A 21007-nucleotide genomic window follows, 5' to 3' on the forward strand; every position below is an offset into this window, starting at 1 on the left:
CTGAAGCAAGTAATTTACAAATTGTATAAGGTTTGCTAGAAATGACATATTAAAAGAGAAATATTTATTTTCTCATGTTTTAAAAGATATTTTGAAGATGTACTCATGAGGAGTAACCAAAATTCTAAATCTAGCCAAAGGGGGGAAAAAAAATCACCCACCTTATAATAAAGCCTTGGATTGTGAATGAAAGACAAACCAATTTCACATGAGTATTATCTGAGTCTAAGAAGAACCTCAAGGCCTACCTGACGAGCAGCCATTAAACAATGTAATGCATTTCGATTAAGACAGTGAAATAGTAGGAAACAAAAGTCTTACCATGCTCAAATACCAAAGGGAGGCATAAATTCTAACAGTTTCAGTGACACAGTGTTTAAAAGCTTGGCAGAGTGCCTCAATGCATCTATTTTCTTCTGGTTAGATTTTATGTTTTATAGATATGTCACAACCTATAAAGTTGTTATAAATACTGCCGTAAATATAATTCCCTTTAAGGGATGGGGCTATTATGCGATATTAAGCACTTGTTTGGAAAATAATTCATTCCTACCAAGACAGAACACTCGTAAATGAGACATTAGAGTTCAAACACAACAATAGCCTGAGATTGTGATGAACCATACCTTTTGTTTAAAAGGTACTGGCTTTTGTTTGGGACTTTTAGGCTTATACATTAAATTATTTTTTAAAATAATCTGTTTATTTTTACTTTATATACATTGGTGTTTTGCCTGCAGGTCTGTCTGTATGAGGGCATCAGATCCCCTGGAACCAGAGTTACAGACAGTTGTGAGCTGCCACGTAGTTGCTGGGACTTGAACCCAGCATTGGAAGAGCAACCAATGCTCGTAACCACTGAGTCATCTCTCCAGCCCTAAATTAAATTCTTGAAGGAGTGTGCAGATGGTGTGTGTGTGTGTGTGTGTGTGTGTGTGTGTGTGTGTGTGTGTGTAAGGAAACACATACACACACACACAGGAAAATAGAGATGCAGGCAAACATTGGGTATCAATTAGACAACTACTGATTTAAAGTCACAGGTAGTAAGTGTTACACAACCTCAGAAGATGACGGACTCCGCAGTCTGCATTAACTGACTATTTTCTGAATAGGAACTCAGCAGAAACACTTTTCTACCTGAACTATTCCAAACAGGGTGGCTTCCTCATTTTAATAAGTGACATTAAGAGCACAGCTAATGTGACATAACAAATATTGTTCCATCGGTCAAATCACTGTTGAGCCTTGAATCACCTTCTGATAGCGAAGTGCATTGACACATACAACTTGATATGCAAGTTAAGGGAACCGAGACATTCTTGATTCTTGATACTTATTGATGACCAAGTTACAGAGGCGTGGCAGAATGTATTGCAGACTGCAACTGCCTGATGCCACCACATTTTATTATAACCTCCTTCTTTTCCAAGTAAAATATGAACCTATATAATAAATAATCTGTGTTCTGGTTTAGTACAGAATTTATTTTGGCTTTAGTGTGAGGCTGCTACATAACTAATGTTGCGTGTGGACCTCAGGTGGTGTGGCTGTCAGGGTACAGTGACATGCTCTGAAACAGAGTGACCTGAACAGGCCTCCCAAGTCTGAAGTGGTCATGAATATTAAGGAGTTTGGGAGGACTTTTTTTTTTTTTCTTCATGAATAATCTTATTAGCCTCTGAACTATACAGAAATGTTCCAATATCACAGAGAGGTGGATGGAGGGGCTGAGAATATTAACGTGTAAAGCTATCAACTTGATCAGTTAACAGAGTCAGGGGTGAGGTCCAGCACCTTCTGAGGAATACTCAGAAAATTAGCAAGTTGTGTCTCCAAATGGTCATAATATTCAGTAATCCACCCAGCGTCTACTTTATAAAGGCTCATCACAAGTGTAGCTCTGGCTTTGATGGCTGTAGCATAAACTTAGCTACTATTTTTGTGACATACACTCTCAAGTTCTGAAAAGTCCAGAATTGTACTGAAACCTTTTCAAGCCCTTTATGATTTCTGTCAATTCACAGACTATTTCCTTATTCTTTTTAACTTCTTTGTGGAAAACAATACAGAGACAGATGTCTGTGCTCCACCAATGAGCTCCCCAATCAGGTTGAGATACGTATAGCAAGACACTTACAATTAGCATTTTTGTCTAGTTCTAGAGTTCCCTATTTATTTTCTCAGTCTGTTTTATTTTATACATCTAAAATATTGAAAAACTATTCCACATGATGTTATTAAAATATGCAAATGGTAAAACAATTATGGCTTTGCTTGCTTCCAAACACAGGCCACAGACAGAATGAACCACACATCAGAGCCTCTCCAGCTCTGACCCAATGCAGTTGGCTGTTGGCAGTTGGGATCAAGCCACCAGGCACTGCCTGGGTTTTCCTGATGAGGCATCCTTGCTGTTTTTACCACTCAAGCAGAGGTCAAAATGCATACTCAGATTTCAGTTTCAACAAGAAATGTATTAAAGCACAATGGAGAATATCTATGTAGAAAAGCCAAGAAAGGTCTAGGGACTGGATTTAGTTCTGTAAGAGAACAACTGTCTAGTAAGGGCAAAGCATGAAGATGATAACTAGCAAAACACACATACACGCACAAGCGCGCGTGCGCACACACATACACACACAAATGCACACACACACACACACTATGCATGCATACACACCAGACACACACAAACCACACACTGCACACACAGCGACATACAAACCACACATAGGCACTCATACTCACACCACACACCACACACACATACACATAGATACACATACAACAATACACAGATATACACACTGACACCACAACACATATCACAATGCACACACAATATACACACGCAATGCCCACACACCACACATACCTCACACAAAAATATACAATAGACATGCTCGCGCGCGCACACACACACACACATACACACTCACAAATAGAGAAAAGGAGGGAGGGAGGGAGGGAGAGAGAGAGAGAAAAGCCACAGAAAACTCCTAGACTCAAGTAAGAGCTATCTGAGAGTGTCTTAATAGATACCATCTAAAACAGGGCAGAACTGGGTCTAGGGGGTGTGACTCGGTGGTAAGAGAGGTACTGGGTTCAATTACCAAAACACAAAAGATAAAAAGTAAAAAAAGAATTTAGCTTTCAGAAAATAAAGAGCAGGAAAAAGAGAAATAACTCTCAAGTTAGGATTCCATTTAAGATACTGGATTTACTTTTCTTTGTATTGAAGGTGAAAATCAAATCACTACCCTTATTTATGGTGATTTTACATAGCTTTCCTTCCTGAATTCTGCAAATAAAATATTCACAGGTTGGCTAAGTGCTCTTCTTAGATCACTTTGGTTGTTGTTTGTTTTTCAAGACAGAGTTTCTCTGTGTAACAGTCCTGGCTGTCCTGGCTTTCACTTTTGTAGACCAGGCTGGCCTCAAACTCACAGAGACCTTCCTCTGCCTCCCCAGTGCTGAGATTAAAGGCTTGCGTTGCCACCCCCACTCATCCAAGGAGATCACTTTTAAGTGCAAACTGACTCCACGATTCCCTCTTAAAAAGGAATCACATAGAAAAAAAATTTACAATGCTCAATTCTTTGTTGCACCTACCTCTTGCTACCAAAGGGATTCAATTTTGGTTAGATTCCTCTGTAGTAACTAATATTTTCCTATAGTCTTCACAAAGGAAGAAAAAAACCAATGTTTCAGGATTCCTTCTTAGCTATTTTTGAATCAAAATGTTGCTTTTCTTCAGTACACTGATTATTATGCTAACATGTTAAAACAACTCAACAGGGATGCTAGTGTACATATTTAATACTGAATGAAGTAATACAGTCTGGGCTACTCACAGATCCATCACAATAGAAAAATGAATGCATTTGAAATGAGAATGTCTAAATTCAACCAGCAGGTTCTGGAGCTGTTCATTTGTTGCCAATTTCCACTGACATTAATTCAGGCTTTGGAGCAAGAATTCCTTATGGAAAACTTAAGGCTGACTTTGCTTTGGAATGGAGTCTAAACTTGCAGGAAGAAACCATATTTTGATTTCAGTGCCCACTATACACAGAAAAGAATGACTGCTGTTTATATTAGCACCAGTCCACCAGGGTAGAAGGCTTTGAGTGTGCAACGGGAAGCAAGACACATTTAACTGACTGTGATAGACAGTCAGTTTTACCATCACAGTAGCCTGGAGACAGACACACCTTTTCATGTTCTATACTCATCCTGGCCACTTTCGCTGCCTCTGGAGGGCTTTTGAACTTGGAATTGACATCACTTGAATTTATGCTTTCTCTACATGTAAAGCGGTGTTCCTTTCACACAGTTTTAGCCCAGCAAGGAGTTCAAGCATAACTTAAATTAAGGAGAAGGAACTGAAGCCTCAGAAATTCAATGTTTGTTCTTGACCTTTTTTTTTTCCTTTTGTTTTTATGAGGTTTAGCTAAACACCCCAAAGTGGGACATAATGGCTCTAGAGATAGGAAGGAAATAGTCTTCCTTCTTCTTCTTTTTTTTAATGTGAATAGGCCACAGGCTCTTTTGTGGACATCCACTGTAGAGAAACTCTTAAACGCCACCTTTTTCTTCTTAATAGCTTTAGAAGAGACAGCATTCGGAAAAGATGACAGCCGAGTGTTGCTAATGTTAGCCCCAGAAACAACCTAAGTGTTTTATGGCCATATTCTCTGTTTACTATAGATACTTGTCGAAACAGAGAATCCTTTACAGCAATCAAATGTATTTAAAGGTCATTGCCTCTCAAATACCACAACAAAGAATTTCTCACTGGGAGGGAAAAAAAGTTCTCAGGTGAGAAACAATGAGAAATAATCATGATGACATCATGGAGAAAGAGGTACAAGGATGAGGAGGAATGGAGAAGATGTCGGAATTCTGAACACAAGGGTAAGCAGAGGAGCATCTGTAAACATCAGTGGAAGACATAGATGACTTTCAAGACGTTTCTGCCATTGAATATCCTATTCACTTTAGCTCATAGACTCAGTAAGAAATCTTCATCAATACTAGCCAAGGAGAAACAGAATTTATTCACTTAATACACTCGGACTATCTGTGTTGTCCTAGGCATTATGGGAATAGAAGGCAAAGCTCCTAGTCTGTGAACAAATGTGACATTCTTGGGAGGTGGGGAGCACAGAATCCACCTGGTATTGTAGTACAGTACACAGCTCTCATCTGAAACACAACCTGAAGCAATGTAAAACTTATTTTCTTTCTACAACTAAGATTTCATAGAAACAGCTACCATTTAATTAAAAGTTTAGGCGGACACTATATTTCAGGATACAGAGATTAGAGTATATTCATTCTCCTTTGAGATACAAGTCATCATAATTCTGAAAATTTAATTCAATTTCTTTCAACAATTGTATAATATATAGACAATATTCTGTTTGGATATTTGACATAAAATATTTAGAGCAATAAGGTCTATATTTATAAAAAACTAATAAATAGTATATTCTGCAAGCACCAACATTGTATGTCTCATGATAAAACAAGTACACACACACACACACACACACACACACACAAAATCTCCATTGACTACCTTGAACTGTCAGAGTGGCTGATGCTTCAGCTTTCCCAACCATATTTTCTGCCACACAAGTGTATGATCCCATATCACCAGCCATCACCTTCCGAATTTTCAAAGTATGATCATCTCGGATTTCATATCTGATGATATAATAAAAGAAAGCAAAGTTATGTGGTTTTCTTCTTGGAAAATCACGTCATTACAACTATGCATTAGATATGATCTAGGTATCAGGTAACAGACAGCCAATTCCTCAAAACAATTAGAAACAAAGCGTAACGCATGGCTATCCTGAAAATTAATTCATTTTCTAAAAGAACAATTATTCATTGATCTCCTTAAGCTACTGCGCTCAAATTAAACTTAAATGGCATGGGATGGACCATTGATTAAATCCCAAATATAAAGGTTTTATATACATTTTAACCTTTTAACTTCTAACAGAAGGTTATGACTCAACAGATACTATTTTGTAGATGGGAAAACTGAGGCATTAGAAGATGAGGCCCCTTGGTCTTGCTCCTCAAATGCTTAGTGCTAACATTTAAACCGACACCAGATACATCATCCAATGTGTCAGTCAACTTTCTCTCCATTCAGGAGCCTTAGCTTCATTTACCTGCTAGATCAAAAACAAAACTTGCCTCTCTTCTGTTAAAAGCACAGCAATAGTGTAGCCTGTACCCTTAACAGAGTAACATCTACTGTTGTACTTTATTTCTGAATATTAACCCTGCCCATCCTAACCTTTTGTGGCTTAGCAATGTCATGCAATGTGAGCCGAAACTCTTTACTGCATGCATCCCCTCATCATTTGGTCTCAACATCTCCAGTCTGACATCACATAAGTGCTTAGCAGGTACTCTGAGCATGAGCTAGGCTGAATGTTTTCTAGCACATCTCTGTCTATGCTGCAATGGTCCTTATCTGCAACAGTTTACTCTGCATTCTAGTGCACATATATACATATATGTGTGTTTACATGAATATATATGTATATATATATATACATGTATATATCCCTCTGTATATTTCAGCCCTTGCATATGGTTCATTTTCCTTTGAGCAGTTTCTCCTATTTTCTACCTATCCATATGACAAAAGGGCTCGATAATGTTATTGGGTATCTACTCATGCCTGTATTCTTCTTTAAGTTCCTTAAGCATGGACTGTCCATCCTAAAGCTACAATGCTGACACTTAGCAAGGACCAAACACATGCTGCTGACAGAGTGAATACCTGAGAGAATATTCTAGTTGCAAGACCAGAATGTTCTACATCACCATCTCATCATCAGTGCTCCCTAGTGCTTGGATCTCTGTTCCTCTGCTATTGAAGGATTTAACAGACAACAAGAAATCCTGACTTTTTAGCCTTTCCAGGTTATACTACAGCTAATAAAAAGGAAGTCAAGTATTTAATTGGCTCACAGTTCCATGTTTAATGCTGTGTTTATTTTCCTTTTCCATGTACTCCTTTGCAAAAAGTTGGCATTAAATTTGGCCGAGTGGAAGAGAAATCTATTTAAAGAACACTGTAAGTACAAGCTACAGTCACAGATGGATGCTTCTGAGAGCTTCAGACACAAGCTAGTACCCCCTGACTCTAATCATCTCTAGGGTTCCATCCTGACCCTGGCCACAGACTCAATAGACATTCTTGTGATACAAATGTATCATGATAAGTGTATTATAAGTCAATAATATCATGAATCCAAGAGTCATTTCATACACTTAATTTCCCATATCCTAGCTTGGCTCCACAGTAAACTAAAGAGTGCTGATTTTTGTTTGCTGTTTGTTTCTCCTCTGATCATGGGAACTGTGGCTCATTGCTGCAATCCTGGATTGGGGACACAACAATATCACTTATCACTAGCCTTGGGAAGGATTATAATTTGAAGTATGGGTTGTTCAACTGTTTCATGAAGTGAAAACTGAAAGTGATGCTATCACAAGTGAGGTTTAGAACACAGAGTAAGGACAAGTGTGGCCTGATTCGAAAGAGAAATTCCAAACTGATCCATCACATTGGTTTTTTTGTTTTGTTTTGTTTTTCAAGACAGGGTTTCTCTGTGTAGTTTTGGTGCCTGTCCTGGAATTCACTCTGTAGACCAGGCTGACTTCGAACTCACAGAGGCCTGGCTCTGCCTCCCAAGTGGAGGATTAAAGGTGTGCGCCACCACCGCCTGGCGATCCATCACATTGTTATATCCCCATACGTACCTGGATTTAGGCAGCTCTCCATCATCTTTCCTCCATCGAACCGTAGGCACAGGGTCTCCTCGAGCCTCACATTTAAATTCTGCACTGTCATCCACAGTTACTGCCAAATTACTGGGTCTCTTCACAAATGATGGTCTCTCTGGAAGATGAATGAATGGAAACCCCCTTAGGATGTTCAGTAAGGACAGATCCATTTATTCCACACAGTTGCCCACTTCTGTAGGCCTCCCGCTGTGTTTTCTACTTATGCTAAGCTCATATCCTTGAATACTTTATCTCAAGCTGCTTTCCTGACTCCTTCTCACCCTTTCTCTTTTCTCCCAAGATTACTGGTCTTTCTTTCTCCCTTATGGAAAAGGTTATACAGTTTGATTAAAGTCGATTTTTTTTTCCTTTTTATAAAGACAGAAAATGATAACGATGAGTATGGTCTACTGGGATTAGATGCAATCAGATAGAAGTACACTCACCTAAAACAGTGAGCTCTGCAACCTCACTCTCGCGTTCCCCTACCATGTTGGTACCGACACAGACGTACTTGCCAGCATCGCTCTTACGGGTGTAAGTGATCATGAGCTTTCCTCCTCGTATCTTCAAAAAAACCAAGACAATCGACAAGGATATTATTAAAATGTCTATAACTGGTGACAGAGTTGAGATCCTCATAAATAAAGGCAACTTTCTAATCAAATAAATCAAAGCATAACTAAACAAAACTGTCGGTGTATAAAATTTGCTATATTTATTAACATTATCCTTAAACAAACTTAATTCCAAATATACAATATGAAAGAAGAAAAACACTTTACTTACCTATATATCTGGTAAAGTCTCACTATTCACTCTAAGTGTTAATTTATATTTTATTTATTTATTTATCTATTTATCTGTCTATCTATTTATTTATTTATTTTGTTTTTCGAGACAGGGTTTCTCCATGTAGTTTTGGTGCCCTTCCTGGATCTCATTCTGTAGACCAGGCTGGCCTCGAACTCACAGAGATCTGTCTGCCTCTGCCTCCTGAGTGCTGGGATTAAAGGCGTGGGCCACCACTGTCCGGCTAACTTATATTTTAAATCAGCAAAAACTTTCACATATTTAATTAGGTGCAAATCACAAAGACTAAATGAAAAAAAAAAGAGTTAAGTTGAAAAAGAGTGAATTTTTAAGAACCATAAAAATATAATCAATATACAAATATGTATCAGCTACAAGTGATATAAATATTCATATTCTAGTATTATTAAGCACAGAAAAATGTCTCTAGATAGTTTGCTAGAACTGCTTTAAAGGAGAATATCTTACTTGTCAATGCATACTAACATCTTCCTTTTGAGAGCAGAGGTTTTACCTCCAATGTAATTTTTTTTGAAACGTAAGGAGCACCAAGTATAATGAATGGTCTTCCCCCAAATCACCCAAGAGTCACAATAAACAGAATAACAATCCCTCCTCCTCCCACTCCTCCTGATGGAGTCCTCCAGTCTCCTCCCCAGCTCTGTAGCAGATCCCTTCCCTCCCTGACCCCACTTCAGGAGACAGCCAGACACATCATGACAGAAATGCTAGAGCTAACTGAAGTCATAAACCAAATGGACCTACCAGATACCTAGGTCCATAACATTTTATAACAATAACATTTCACCCAAACACAAAAGAATATACCTTCTTCTCAGTACCTCATGGAATCTTCTCCAAAACTAACCATATACTCCGTCACAAAGCAGGTCTCAACAGACACAAAAAAATGGAAATACCACCCTGCATCCTATCTGATCATACAGATAAAGCTGGATATCAACAACAACAGAAACAACAGAAAGTTTACAAACTCATGGAAACTGGACAATTCACTACTGAATGAAAAATGGGTTGAGGCAGAAAATAAAGACTTTCTAGCATTGAATGATAATGAATACACAATAACCCCAAACATATGAGACATGATGAAGATTGTCCTAAGAGGCAAGTTCATTGCACTGTGTACCTACATAAAAAAGTTGGAGAGATCTCATATTAGAAACTGAACAGCACATTGGAAAGTTCTAGAACAAAAAGAAGAAATCACACCCAAAAGGAATAGACCACAAGAAATAATTAAACTTAGCTGAAATCAATAAAATAGGAAAAAGAATCAATGAAAGGAAAAGTTGGTTCTTGGAAAAACTCAGTAGGATTGACAAGCCCTTATCCAAATTAACAAAAAGGCAGAGAGAGAGAGAGAGAAAGAGAGAGAGAGAGAGAGAGAGAGAGAGAGAGAGAGAGAGAGAGAGAGACCCAAAATAACAAAATCAGAAGTGAAAATGAGGACCTATCAACAGACATCAAGGGAATCCAGAGGATAATAAGGATGTATTTTAAAAACCTATACTCCACCAAATTGAAAAATCTAAAAGAAATGGATAATTTTCTATATACATATCTCTTATCAAAGTTAAATCAAGATCAGATAAACAATTTAAGCAGCCCTATAAGCCCCATTGAAATAGAAGCATGATAAAAATCTACCCTACCGTGTGCCACCCAATCCCACAGAGCAGCACTTGAGTCAGCCAGCCTGACAATGATCAGAAAGCAAAGTACACAGAAAACCTGTCTCGAAAAAACCAAAAAAAATGCCTTACCCCCAAAATAACTATTGCCAAACTGCCTTAGCGCAAAATTCTACTACACTTTCGAAGGGTAGTTAATGACAACACTCCTCTATTTATTCCACAAAATAGGTAACCCAGAGCCAGAAAGACAAATATGATAGGCATTCGCTTATATGTGGCTAGTGGCTGTTAAGTTAATGATAACCAAGCTATCATCACAGAAGTCAGGTCTGAGGTGAGCAGCTAGGTGAGGTGGGGGTGGGGGCAGATCGCTCTCCCAAGGAAGGGGAGATAGGCTAATTACGGATGGATGGGAGAGATGGCAAGAGACAGAAAATGGGAGAGACGGCTGAAATTAAGGGCCATTTTATGGATAGTACAGAAATCTAATACCTACTTTCATCTTGGCTGTACGCTATGAGGCAAAGGAGCCTCTAATTGCTATTGAGTGCCCTAGAACCTGCCAAAATGTCTAACAAGAAGTAGCATTTTTGTTGGAGGAAAGAGATTTGTCTAGTAAGCTAGTGGGAACCGGGCTGAGATTTTGAGCAGAGTCTGTCTCTTCGACTTTGTGAGGGGCTCTGGGGAGAGTACACATACAATTTATATCTTATTTTTATAACTACTGGTTAACAAATTTGTGTTTAATGAGCTTGAGTTCTTGAGACTGAGAACCAGTATGACATCATAAAATGATGATCCTCCTAAAAAGATATACTGTCCCTTTTATTTATTACATGCTCATGTTGAAACACTCACACGAGTAAGTCTAAAATTGAGGGGAACAGATTCATTTCAACAAAAGGGAGAACAAACCCCTCCCTTACTGAAATGAAGGACCTGAGGGGTACTCTGTACATCTTGCTGTTGATTCTGTAACTACGGACAACTTGTGGGGACCTTCCTCTCATGCCCAAGAGTCTAACTTTAAATGACCTTGCATACTTAGGAGAGGAGTTTCATTTAAGAAGACATAACGCAAACAATATTAGATTAACGTAACAGGAAAAAGGAGTAAACCAGCAAATGTCTTCAAAATTCCTTTTCATCAGAAAGTCAATAAGTCACCGTGCTTATCTACAACAAATACAAGGCTTTAAAAATAATTTTAAAATGCAAATATCTGGGAAAATGAGAGCTAACAGATGATAACGTAAAAAATTTCCAAATGCAGAGATTTATTTCTACAGTTTTCATACCATGCAGTATTTATTTACTTTTACAATTTCTAAATCCTTGGAATCTTAAATCAACTTGATTTTGTACACATGGGACATCAATTAACATTATCTGTTACAGCCTGATGTTATTCTATTTTTTGAAAGATGGCATACAAATGGAGGAGGAGAGAAAAATAACTAACAAGAATTATGGGGGACATGCTGGGCATGTCTCAGTCATGGAATAATTCCAGCTGTGAGGGAATGGGCGGGAACAATAGCTGAGGTAAAAGAACACTGGAAGAAAGCTGTAAGAGCTGAAAGACTTTCTGCTATTCCCCATGTTTATACAATTCTAACAGTATTAGAATTGTATAAACTGCAGTAAGTTCATTTATCGTCCAATAGAGTCAACAAGGAGAGCTGCTTTGTTAGCGCATAGTGATGTTTCAGTATTGAATATTAATAAACAAATTCCTGTCTTATAAACATGTATTTTACAGACTTTTTTAAAAGATATAATTCAGTTAGATACAGGTAATTCGTAGCCTTTCTAGGTTGCCATCCCTTCCTCCCAAATGATGGGGACAATCACCCTGCTGCCTCATGGGGGCCGCTGCAGTATCTGGAGACTGGCTTGGTTGCCAGAACCAGCACCAAGGAGCAGTGCCAGCAGTCACGGGACAAGCCAGAGACATGGCTAAAGCTCCTCCAATACACAGTCATTCTCCATGAATGAAGAAGTCTTGTCCTAACTTCCTGGCTGTGAATAAGAATAAATACCAGCTTAAAACAAGAAAAGGAAATACGACACAAAATGAGATGGTATCAGAATTATTTATTCCACTTAAAAATAAAAAAACTGAGATTTTCCCATAAGGCTATAAAAACCTTTCCAGTATATAAACCATCAATCCCCAACAACAAAACCCTGTTGGGACAACTGCATCAAAAATATCTTTTTGTTTTCTTTCTGAGATAGGGTCTCAATATGTAGCCCTGGTCTGGGATTCACTATACAGACCAGATTGGCCTGGCACTCACAGAGATCTGCCTGCCTCTGCCTTTCAAGTGCACTTGGTCCACACGGTATTTTATACTGGTTGGAAAGAAAGCCTAAAGTTCACCAAATGGACTGTACATGGATGAAACTATTCCTAGATGCAGAGACAAAGATTGTTGAGAGGAGGTAAGTGACAAAACCAAACAATGCATGAGTCAAAAAGAATGGAAGAACAATGACAGACTTCCAAGTCCACAAGCTAAGTGGATTTGGACATTATGGCGATGGCTATATTGAAATGGGGCTATGGGGAAGTCACAGTTCTATTCTCTAGGACCGCACCTATGAAAAATGCAGTGGTCTGCCATTTTCAATAGAAACGGAGACACATCTCTACAGTACTCTCACCTTGATCAAATCAACACACTAGCTTTCAAGAATTCACTACCATCATCAGTCTGCATTTTGGGTTGTCATATAAAAACACCCTAAGTGTATACTGAGTTCCTACTTGGAACTCCATGGTGCCCTTTTCAACATTTTCAAAAAACGACATTTCCTCTCTCTCTAAACAGAGAGGAAAAATATGTCCAACACACACAAAACACTATAAATGTGAAAAGAGTGCTATTTAAAACAAGCTCAGATCTGCTTCTTGGCAGGTCTTGTCCTACAGCTGGATTTGACAGCCCAATTGTAAACCTATCAAAAACTAGTTTGTATAATGAACAGACACAATGTTAAACAGTGAACCGCAGCCGAGAGACTTCAATTAACATAATCCTGGGGAGGGGTGCAGCCGAACTTGCTAAGCTCTCAGACAATAAGCTGGCATTCGGCCTCTGTCAAAAATCCAAGGCAGGGTCTTACTTCCTCAATACCATGCACCTTACCAGCACACAACAGCAACCACATTAGACATCCCCATTTCCATAAGCCCTAGACAGAACTTGGGGGGCGGTCAGCTATGTACATACTTAATGAAATCAAAGCAAAAAGAGAGGTTCTGGGGGCCCTGCTCCTTTCCCGGAAGGAGACACAGGAGGGAGAGAAGAGAAGGAGGTGTTAAACATTTTAAAACCCAAATCTCTTTAAAGTTGATATTGTTCTTTGGAGTAGCCTCCAACTTGTAAAAGATGATGTTTGAGAGACACTAAGGCAAGGCAACCCTCCATGTGGTTGCCACACATTATCTGAATACCCTGGGAGTTTTCCATAAGAGAAACTGGACATGATTGTTTTCCTTGGGGGAGGGATCTTCTCCACGTACTTAACGATTTCTAAGGAACAAGAGGCAGTCTCTTTTCCTAACTCCTTTATCCTCACTGAACTGTCTCTGCTGAGTGACTATAATATAGACTATCGCAAGTGTAAGATTCATTTTCTCCACCAAAAGCAAAGACAAGAGTTTTTATGCCATTATGGAAACCCGAACAATCACAGTAAGCATTTTTATTTCTAGTACATAGGGGAAGAAAAGCTAATAATCTCTAAATACATAGGAGCACGTGTCTAAGAAAGGAAGGGAGTCAGGGAGGGAGGGAGAAAATTAAGTAAGATTTTTGGTCTGTCTATTCTTTGGGTAGACAGCATACCCCGCAGTCAGCTTTTCCAATCAGAAATAAAGATGAACTCAACATGAACTTGCTACTCTTCATTTTCTACCCTAAAGCAAGTCAGATGATTTGCAGTGTCTGTTACACAGGATTTTTTTTTTTTTTTTTAAAGACATCACCTCCTCAACATTCTCCATACACCTCTCAGTTAACATACTAAGCCAACTGGGGCTAATTAACTAGTTTGGCTACACAAAATCTTTTCTGCTTTTAATTACATTAACTTAATGTGACTTGAATTCAACAGACCAAAAAACGAAACCACTAATTATATTAAGGGCTTCAAAGCTGATTTCAAATTGCTAACCAGCAAACTGTTCTATAATTTATTCCATTTCCTTTAATAGATTTTTGCATTCAAAAACTTGGGTACTTCAGAAATACCGTCTGAGAAATAGATTTGAACAAGAGAATAGAATACTGATACAGAACGCTAACAGAGAAAGGTATTTTTAAACAGTACACATAAGACACACATAAATACCCTCATACCACTGAGAAATTGTGAAGTGCTTCATTTTCACAGATGTTCCAAAAAGACTGGAAATACTTAGAGAAAGTCAAGGTCTTGGTAAGTGTGATTAACAAGAGAAAAAAATTCTCTAATGTACCTGGGCTTAGAAATGATTTTTTCCTTGTAAAAACTTTCTTTCTCATGGAATTAGTTTCAGGTTATATGGCAAAGTAGTTGAGAAGTTTTGAATGACACTATCATTCTCCAGTGGTTGGGAAATACAGCAATACGCACCATGGCCCTCCAGTGACAATAAGATGCAGGTAACCTAGATGGCCAGTTATTCACAGTCCTCAGATACCCTGGGGCCATTCATGTACAGACATTCTTTTAATAATGTTTTTTTTTTTCAGGGTATTTGTTGATTTATTTTGTGAGTATATGTGGCACGTAGGTACATGTGGAAGACAGAGAAACCACACGCATGACTGAAGACGGGTGCTCAGTCCTGGTAGCAGGGGTTTTAACCTGCTGAGACATCATCATTCTGCTTTGCAGGATAGTCTCAAGAGGTTACCCAAGACTTCTTTCAACAGAAACATATGAGGGAGAGTCACACCCACTCCAGCATCAGCACCCCACCCCCCAACACACACACACAACTCTTCTCTAAAAACTGGCATCAAACCAATGTGTATAATGATTACAGTAACAATCATAAAATACAACTTAAAAAACGATACCCTGCTTAAACATGGAATATAGAAAAATGGGAAAGAGAATTATATCTTTTAATGGGTCGACAAAAGTTATTTTAGGCTTTAATGTTGGGCAGTTCAGATGAAAGCATTCTTATCGTCTAGCCCAAACTAGCCCATTTTAAAAAATGAATGCTAGGTGCACCGGATCTAGCCAATCACAATCTAGTAATCATAGTACTTCAGAGGCAGAGGCAGGAAATTGCGGTTGACTTCAAGCCAGTAAGTTGCAGGGCAGCCTAGGCAGCATATGTAGATATGAATATGTTATCTGAATATATTAATAAAAATAGTAATAGTAATCCTAGTTCATTGCATACTAAAATAAACAAAACAGTAATGGTAGCATAATTCTACAGTTCAAATGAGAAAAAATTGGGTAAGTATTCCAAAACGTCTCAGAGAAATGAAATATTGGAATCAATTGAAAGATAATTTAGGCAATTCTGCTCTCATAGAGTATCAGAACACACAATAGTTCTTTTGTGGCCATTTTCCCTATTCAGATTCTGAAGTGAACTGTTCAAGAAGAACAGCTTTAATCAGGATGATAAAATTTGCTTAGTAACAATTATTTAGTATTATATGTAGGTAATTTATACTTCTGAATATACTCAGTGTTGTTTTTCTCTTTGAAGCTTCAATTTAAAAGTCGTTATCAAGAAAACTTGAAATTTGGGATAAATTTCCACTGTCAAAAAGCACTGACAGACAGCTACTGCCACAATCACATCAATGATTCTCTGCAATGTAAGATAAATTTCAAGAATTCACTTGTACATAGCGTATGTGTGCGAATCTGATCGCACTAAATAAGACTGTAAATGACATTGGTGCCAATGACAAAGGGATCTGAGGAAGCTCTCCAACCACACGTGTTTAGAGTTAACAGCAGTAATAGCCAGAGCCAGCCACATCACAGTCCTCCAGCTAGCAGAGTTGCTCATAAGTTAACTTGCTCTTTCTAGTTTTCAGAAAACTACAACAACTCATTCATGAAAAACAAAACCCAACTTTCATTTCTTCTCCCTGTGGCTATTTCAGTTGGGGCATAGGAGGCTGACACAGGAATGAGTGGAGGAGACTGAGAAGAAGGGGGAGAGAGAGGGGAAAAAAAAGATGAACTGTTTAAAAGATTTCCCACTGAGGATTTTTGATGAAGAGACATTCTGGCTCCATGTAGCCCAAAAAGGCTAGTTAGGTAAAGCTGTGGTGTCCTCCTGACCAAACACAAAAGGAGAACAGCTGTGCCCTGAGATGGCTCAAAAGAAGATAATAGATGAATACTAATATTAATCATATTTTATTCTGCTGTAGGGTATAAAAAAATTAAACCAGCCAGGTTCAACCTCATCATTAAAAAAAAAAAAAAGAAACCATTCAAGTTGATAGTGAAAACTATCCATCTTTATTCTACTAATTCATTGGCACTGTCTATTTCATTTCTCACAGCCTATTTAAAGTGTAAATAGTGCTCCTGGGAATTGCACACACATGCAAAATAAACTTTCATAACAAAAGGCCAGGCCACAGCATATGCACGGGACGGAAAATATGAGAACAAACTGGAAGCAATCACATCATCTTTCTACATTTAATCTCCTGACATAAGAAGGGTAGCATCCCAAAGGGGGTGGGGGTGGGGTGGGGGAGAACATAACATGTAAGTCATCAGCTTATTCTCTTCAGAGTAGAATCAGGGAAAGCGGGCAATTAAGATCTTTTCATTGCTGTCCTATATTTGCCTGAGCTACAGACATACAAGAGCGCATGATCCAATTTCATTTGTTTGCTGGTACACTTTACAACGCCGTTTGAAAACCAACATGATTTCAGCCAGGAGCTTAAACACACTTGATCATCGGAAAGGAGCAACAAGAGACTCATGCAGAAAAAGCAATTATCCCAGTGGGAGCACGTGGCTCTCCACACAGCTTGGGGGACTGCCAGCTGAGAACACAGGCCAGGGAGAATTCTGTCTAGGACTTGGGGCAGCTGCCGTTCTCTGCCACTTCCGGCTCTTAGGAAACTTCACTGCTTCCTCCTAGCAATTTCAAAATTGGTAGTGGGCTGTTCTGCAGCAGCAGAAGGGCACCTATGATAATTTGATGACAGACTTCAACTAGCCTAGCTAATTGCAGGCAAGTGGGAGGCACCCTTCGGAGACACAGTTAAGTTAAAGGGAGAGGATGATTTTCATTGCGAGGGATAAATGAGGACCTTTCTATATGCTGCCAGTATGCCACCAGAGAACCTATTCAGGAGGCTTTATTTTAACAAGGAAATGAAGAAGAAACATGGGCTTTCTCAATGACTACCTGGTTTGCCTGCTTAAGTGGGGCTCAAAGATGAAACGAAGACTTGAAATTGGCATTTTCTCTTGAAAACCCATTTTCTTCGGCCACTATAGTATGGAACCCAAAGTAATCAAGGGAGAAAGCCCCCTCTAATTTATAATATTCCAAACTCCAGCCAGCAACTGAGGACTGCTGATGAAATGGAAAGCGGATGACCTAGCACAGGCTTTTAGCTGATTTTCAAGGTGTCTGATTCCAAGCCATTTAAACTAGCACCCCAAAGTGAATCCCGTAAAACGCAAGCAATATAAAGAGTGGTTCTGTCATAAAGTAGCCTTTGCAAGCTGTCCCCTAAAAGCAAGGGGGGCGATAGGCTTTTACCTCTATGAAAATTCTAGGCAGATTATATGGTAGTATTCAGCTTGGATATGAAAAATTAATTTAGCCCACAGCTATTAAACTTAATGTATTATTTCCTTCACAGGTCTCATGAAACAATGTCCTGCTGTTTTAAAGGTAAAAACAAAGTCTTATGGGCAATTTTCACTCTCCCACAAAACCAGGTTCACTTTTTATCACCACATCCAGCCATCTGGCTGTAATTCTGAATTTACATATAGCCACTGCTAAGACAGCCTGAAATAAAAATCTACCGAGGAATTATGACTACGCTCTAGAAATAAAGATGACAAATGTTCATAGTATTTGAGAAGAGAAAAGCTCATTTTCAAACTCTTGGCTCTTTAGAGTTACAAGGACACCAGCTGAAAATACTTTTCCAACAGTAAATCCGTGTTTTCTCTCTCTGCGTTCTTAGGGTCCCTTGTTCTCTACATTGTGGGGATTTCCTTCATCACCAAATACTTTGCTAAGATAATGTTTTTTCCAGAGACCTGGTGTCATTTGTAACACTACTCTGGAAATATAAATTCACTTACAGTCTGAAGACAGAGACCTACGGTAGAGACAATCACCGCTGAGTACAGCAGCGATTCTTAGACTTGGACATACAGTGACCAGATTTACTTTTGAGTTTTTAATTTAATGCAAATATAAAAGAGCAGCAGGATTATTTAATAGTATTACCTAAGATTCTTTACAAGGGTAAGCATCTTTGTTAAAGCTGCAGGTTGAAGTAAAGTCTCATCTATAGCTGATGGTTTTTTCATCTCAGAATATCAAAGAGGAACAAGGGAAACTTGCAAGTAAGCAGCTTTATTAACTAATTCATTAATGAGAAGACTGAGCCCATCGGACTAGAGGTGTAACTCAAAATCCAAATAGCCAATTTCTTCCTTCTCTTTTTTTTGAACACAATACTATGCTAGAATGTATCTCGTTGATTTGGCAATTCTGTGCCTCAATAATGGAGGGACACATGAGTAGAAGACAAATCACTCCTATATCCTCAATGTTATACACGTAATACACACACACACATATATATGTACATACACATACATATGAAATATGATCGTTTATTGACCCATGTTGGGGATGTAATCATTTGGGAACACAAAGATTGAACGAGAGTTCTGACTTCAGCACTAAGCTTGAACATTAGCCATGTACACCTCTTGAGAACTAGTGATGAATTCATGACGCATAAAAAGTAAAAACAAGTGCTTCCCCTGAACTTCTATTTCTATAGTGGGCTATGAAAACAAAACAAAAGAGAAAAGCAGTTCTTGAAAAACATTCAAAAACCATTCGGGTTTGCATCACTGACATATTCTTGCAATCACAGGAGGCTCAGTTCCACGGCCAAGACAAAAACACACTGAAGAGAAGTGAATGGTAAAGATCATCAAGGGAGGAGAGATTGTTCTAATAGATCTGACTGCACCTAACCTCAGCCCAATCATCATGGGTGCAACAATCGCCCTTGACCTAGGTCCTAAATTATACTGTTAGAACTTTGGGTTGAAAATCAGAATTTTGTGAATCCTAGGTTGCCTCCAGGCAAAAAGGTAACCGGGAATTTTGGCATTACCAAGAGGTTGTGCCAGGAGTCAATGGGAAGTTTAAGAAGCAGCATAAAAATCAGACATACAATGCAGTATACCGTCACTTGGCTTGTGGTCCACACATGATACACATTCTGTGATGACTAGGACTTGGTCCTAACTTCAGCATTTAAAATACACAGCACATATGTAGAAAGCACATGATTGCATCTCCCCCCATGGAAACTGGATGTATAGACTTCTTCAGCTATCATCTTTCAGATGATGCATATTATTCTCAGGCTTAGAGCAGATTCTTATACTGTGGAAGACAAATTCAAATTCTGATCACTTTCCAAACCAGTGTATGGAAATTCTCTGATGTTTGTCTAGGAATTTTAAATGACTTAACAATCACAAAATCATAGTATGGGGTGGGGAACACCATCTTATGTGCAAAATATATTTATTTCATGGTTTTTGTAAGCAAGTAAATCCATTAAGTCTGTGGCAAGTTTAATCAATATCCTAATTATTTCATATAGCAATCAGCATGACCCAATGTTCATCAGAATTAGTGTCTTAACCCCTGTGGTACAGTCCACTGCTGCATGCATTATCTTTGATTTTACAACCTACTTCACAGTGAAGATACATTCTACTATTTTTTGGATGAAGCAACTAAGTAACATTCACGGAATATAAAAATAATTGTTTCAAGTCATTCCATAAGTGCCCCGGATCTCATTCTATACACATCTAAAGCAAAGCTTCTCCAGTGGGCTTTCTTTTGGATAAAGATGATGAACTTATATCTTCTTGGCTTCCCAGAAGATAAGGTCCCAATCTGCAGTCTAATGCAAATGTATGGATATACTGACTGAGACAAATAACGAGCTGAACAAATATGTGGCCCAAGGGGCTTCCTCAGTGTGTTAGATTCTGGGTCTTCCTTTTAGCACACGCCAGATTTAAGCCTGCCTTCTTGGGAAGCCAGCCTAATTGCCCTTAATCTATCTAGTAGTCATCAGAATAAAGTGCATATTTACAGCACACATGCATGTGGATGGCTCTCTTGCTCCCAGGTAAATAGGAGTTTATTATTGTAGCATAGTTAGAATTAAGGCAGATTATTTCTAAGCTTCTGTAATGAACATGAGCCAACCCCATAGGATCTTTGCAAGCCCCATGCAGGGTACTGTGGAGTGGGAGGCTGCATCTGGATGAGAGAAGGGTGACACCAGGAAGCTTAAAAGGCAGCATAAGAAATAAAGGGTTCCTTTAGCCACTCAAGGAGATGAATTTCCATTATTTCCAACCAGTTTTATATAAATTGAGCTCAACTGCTTTTGAGACTTTTCCGTACAAGTGGATCTTAA

General features: G+C 38.6%; 1 protein-coding gene across 1 annotated transcript in view; it reads right to left on the bottom strand.

The window, feature by feature from the left end:
- The window catches only part of Robo1 (roundabout guidance receptor 1), a 992815-nt gene that overhangs the window by 108384 nt on the left and 863424 nt on the right, over positions 1-21007 (bottom strand). Inside the window, 3 exon segments of the mRNA XM_028874769.2 lie at positions 5588-5715; positions 7801-7939; positions 8271-8391. Coding sequence (XP_028730602.2) covers positions 5588-5715; positions 7801-7939; positions 8271-8391 — 388 coding nt within the window.

This window comes from Peromyscus leucopus, chromosome 12, assembly GCF_004664715.2.
Source record: "Peromyscus leucopus breed LL Stock chromosome 12, UCI_PerLeu_2.1, whole genome shotgun sequence".
In the NCBI taxonomy this organism is placed as follows: domain Eukaryota; kingdom Metazoa; phylum Chordata; class Mammalia; order Rodentia; family Cricetidae; genus Peromyscus; species Peromyscus leucopus.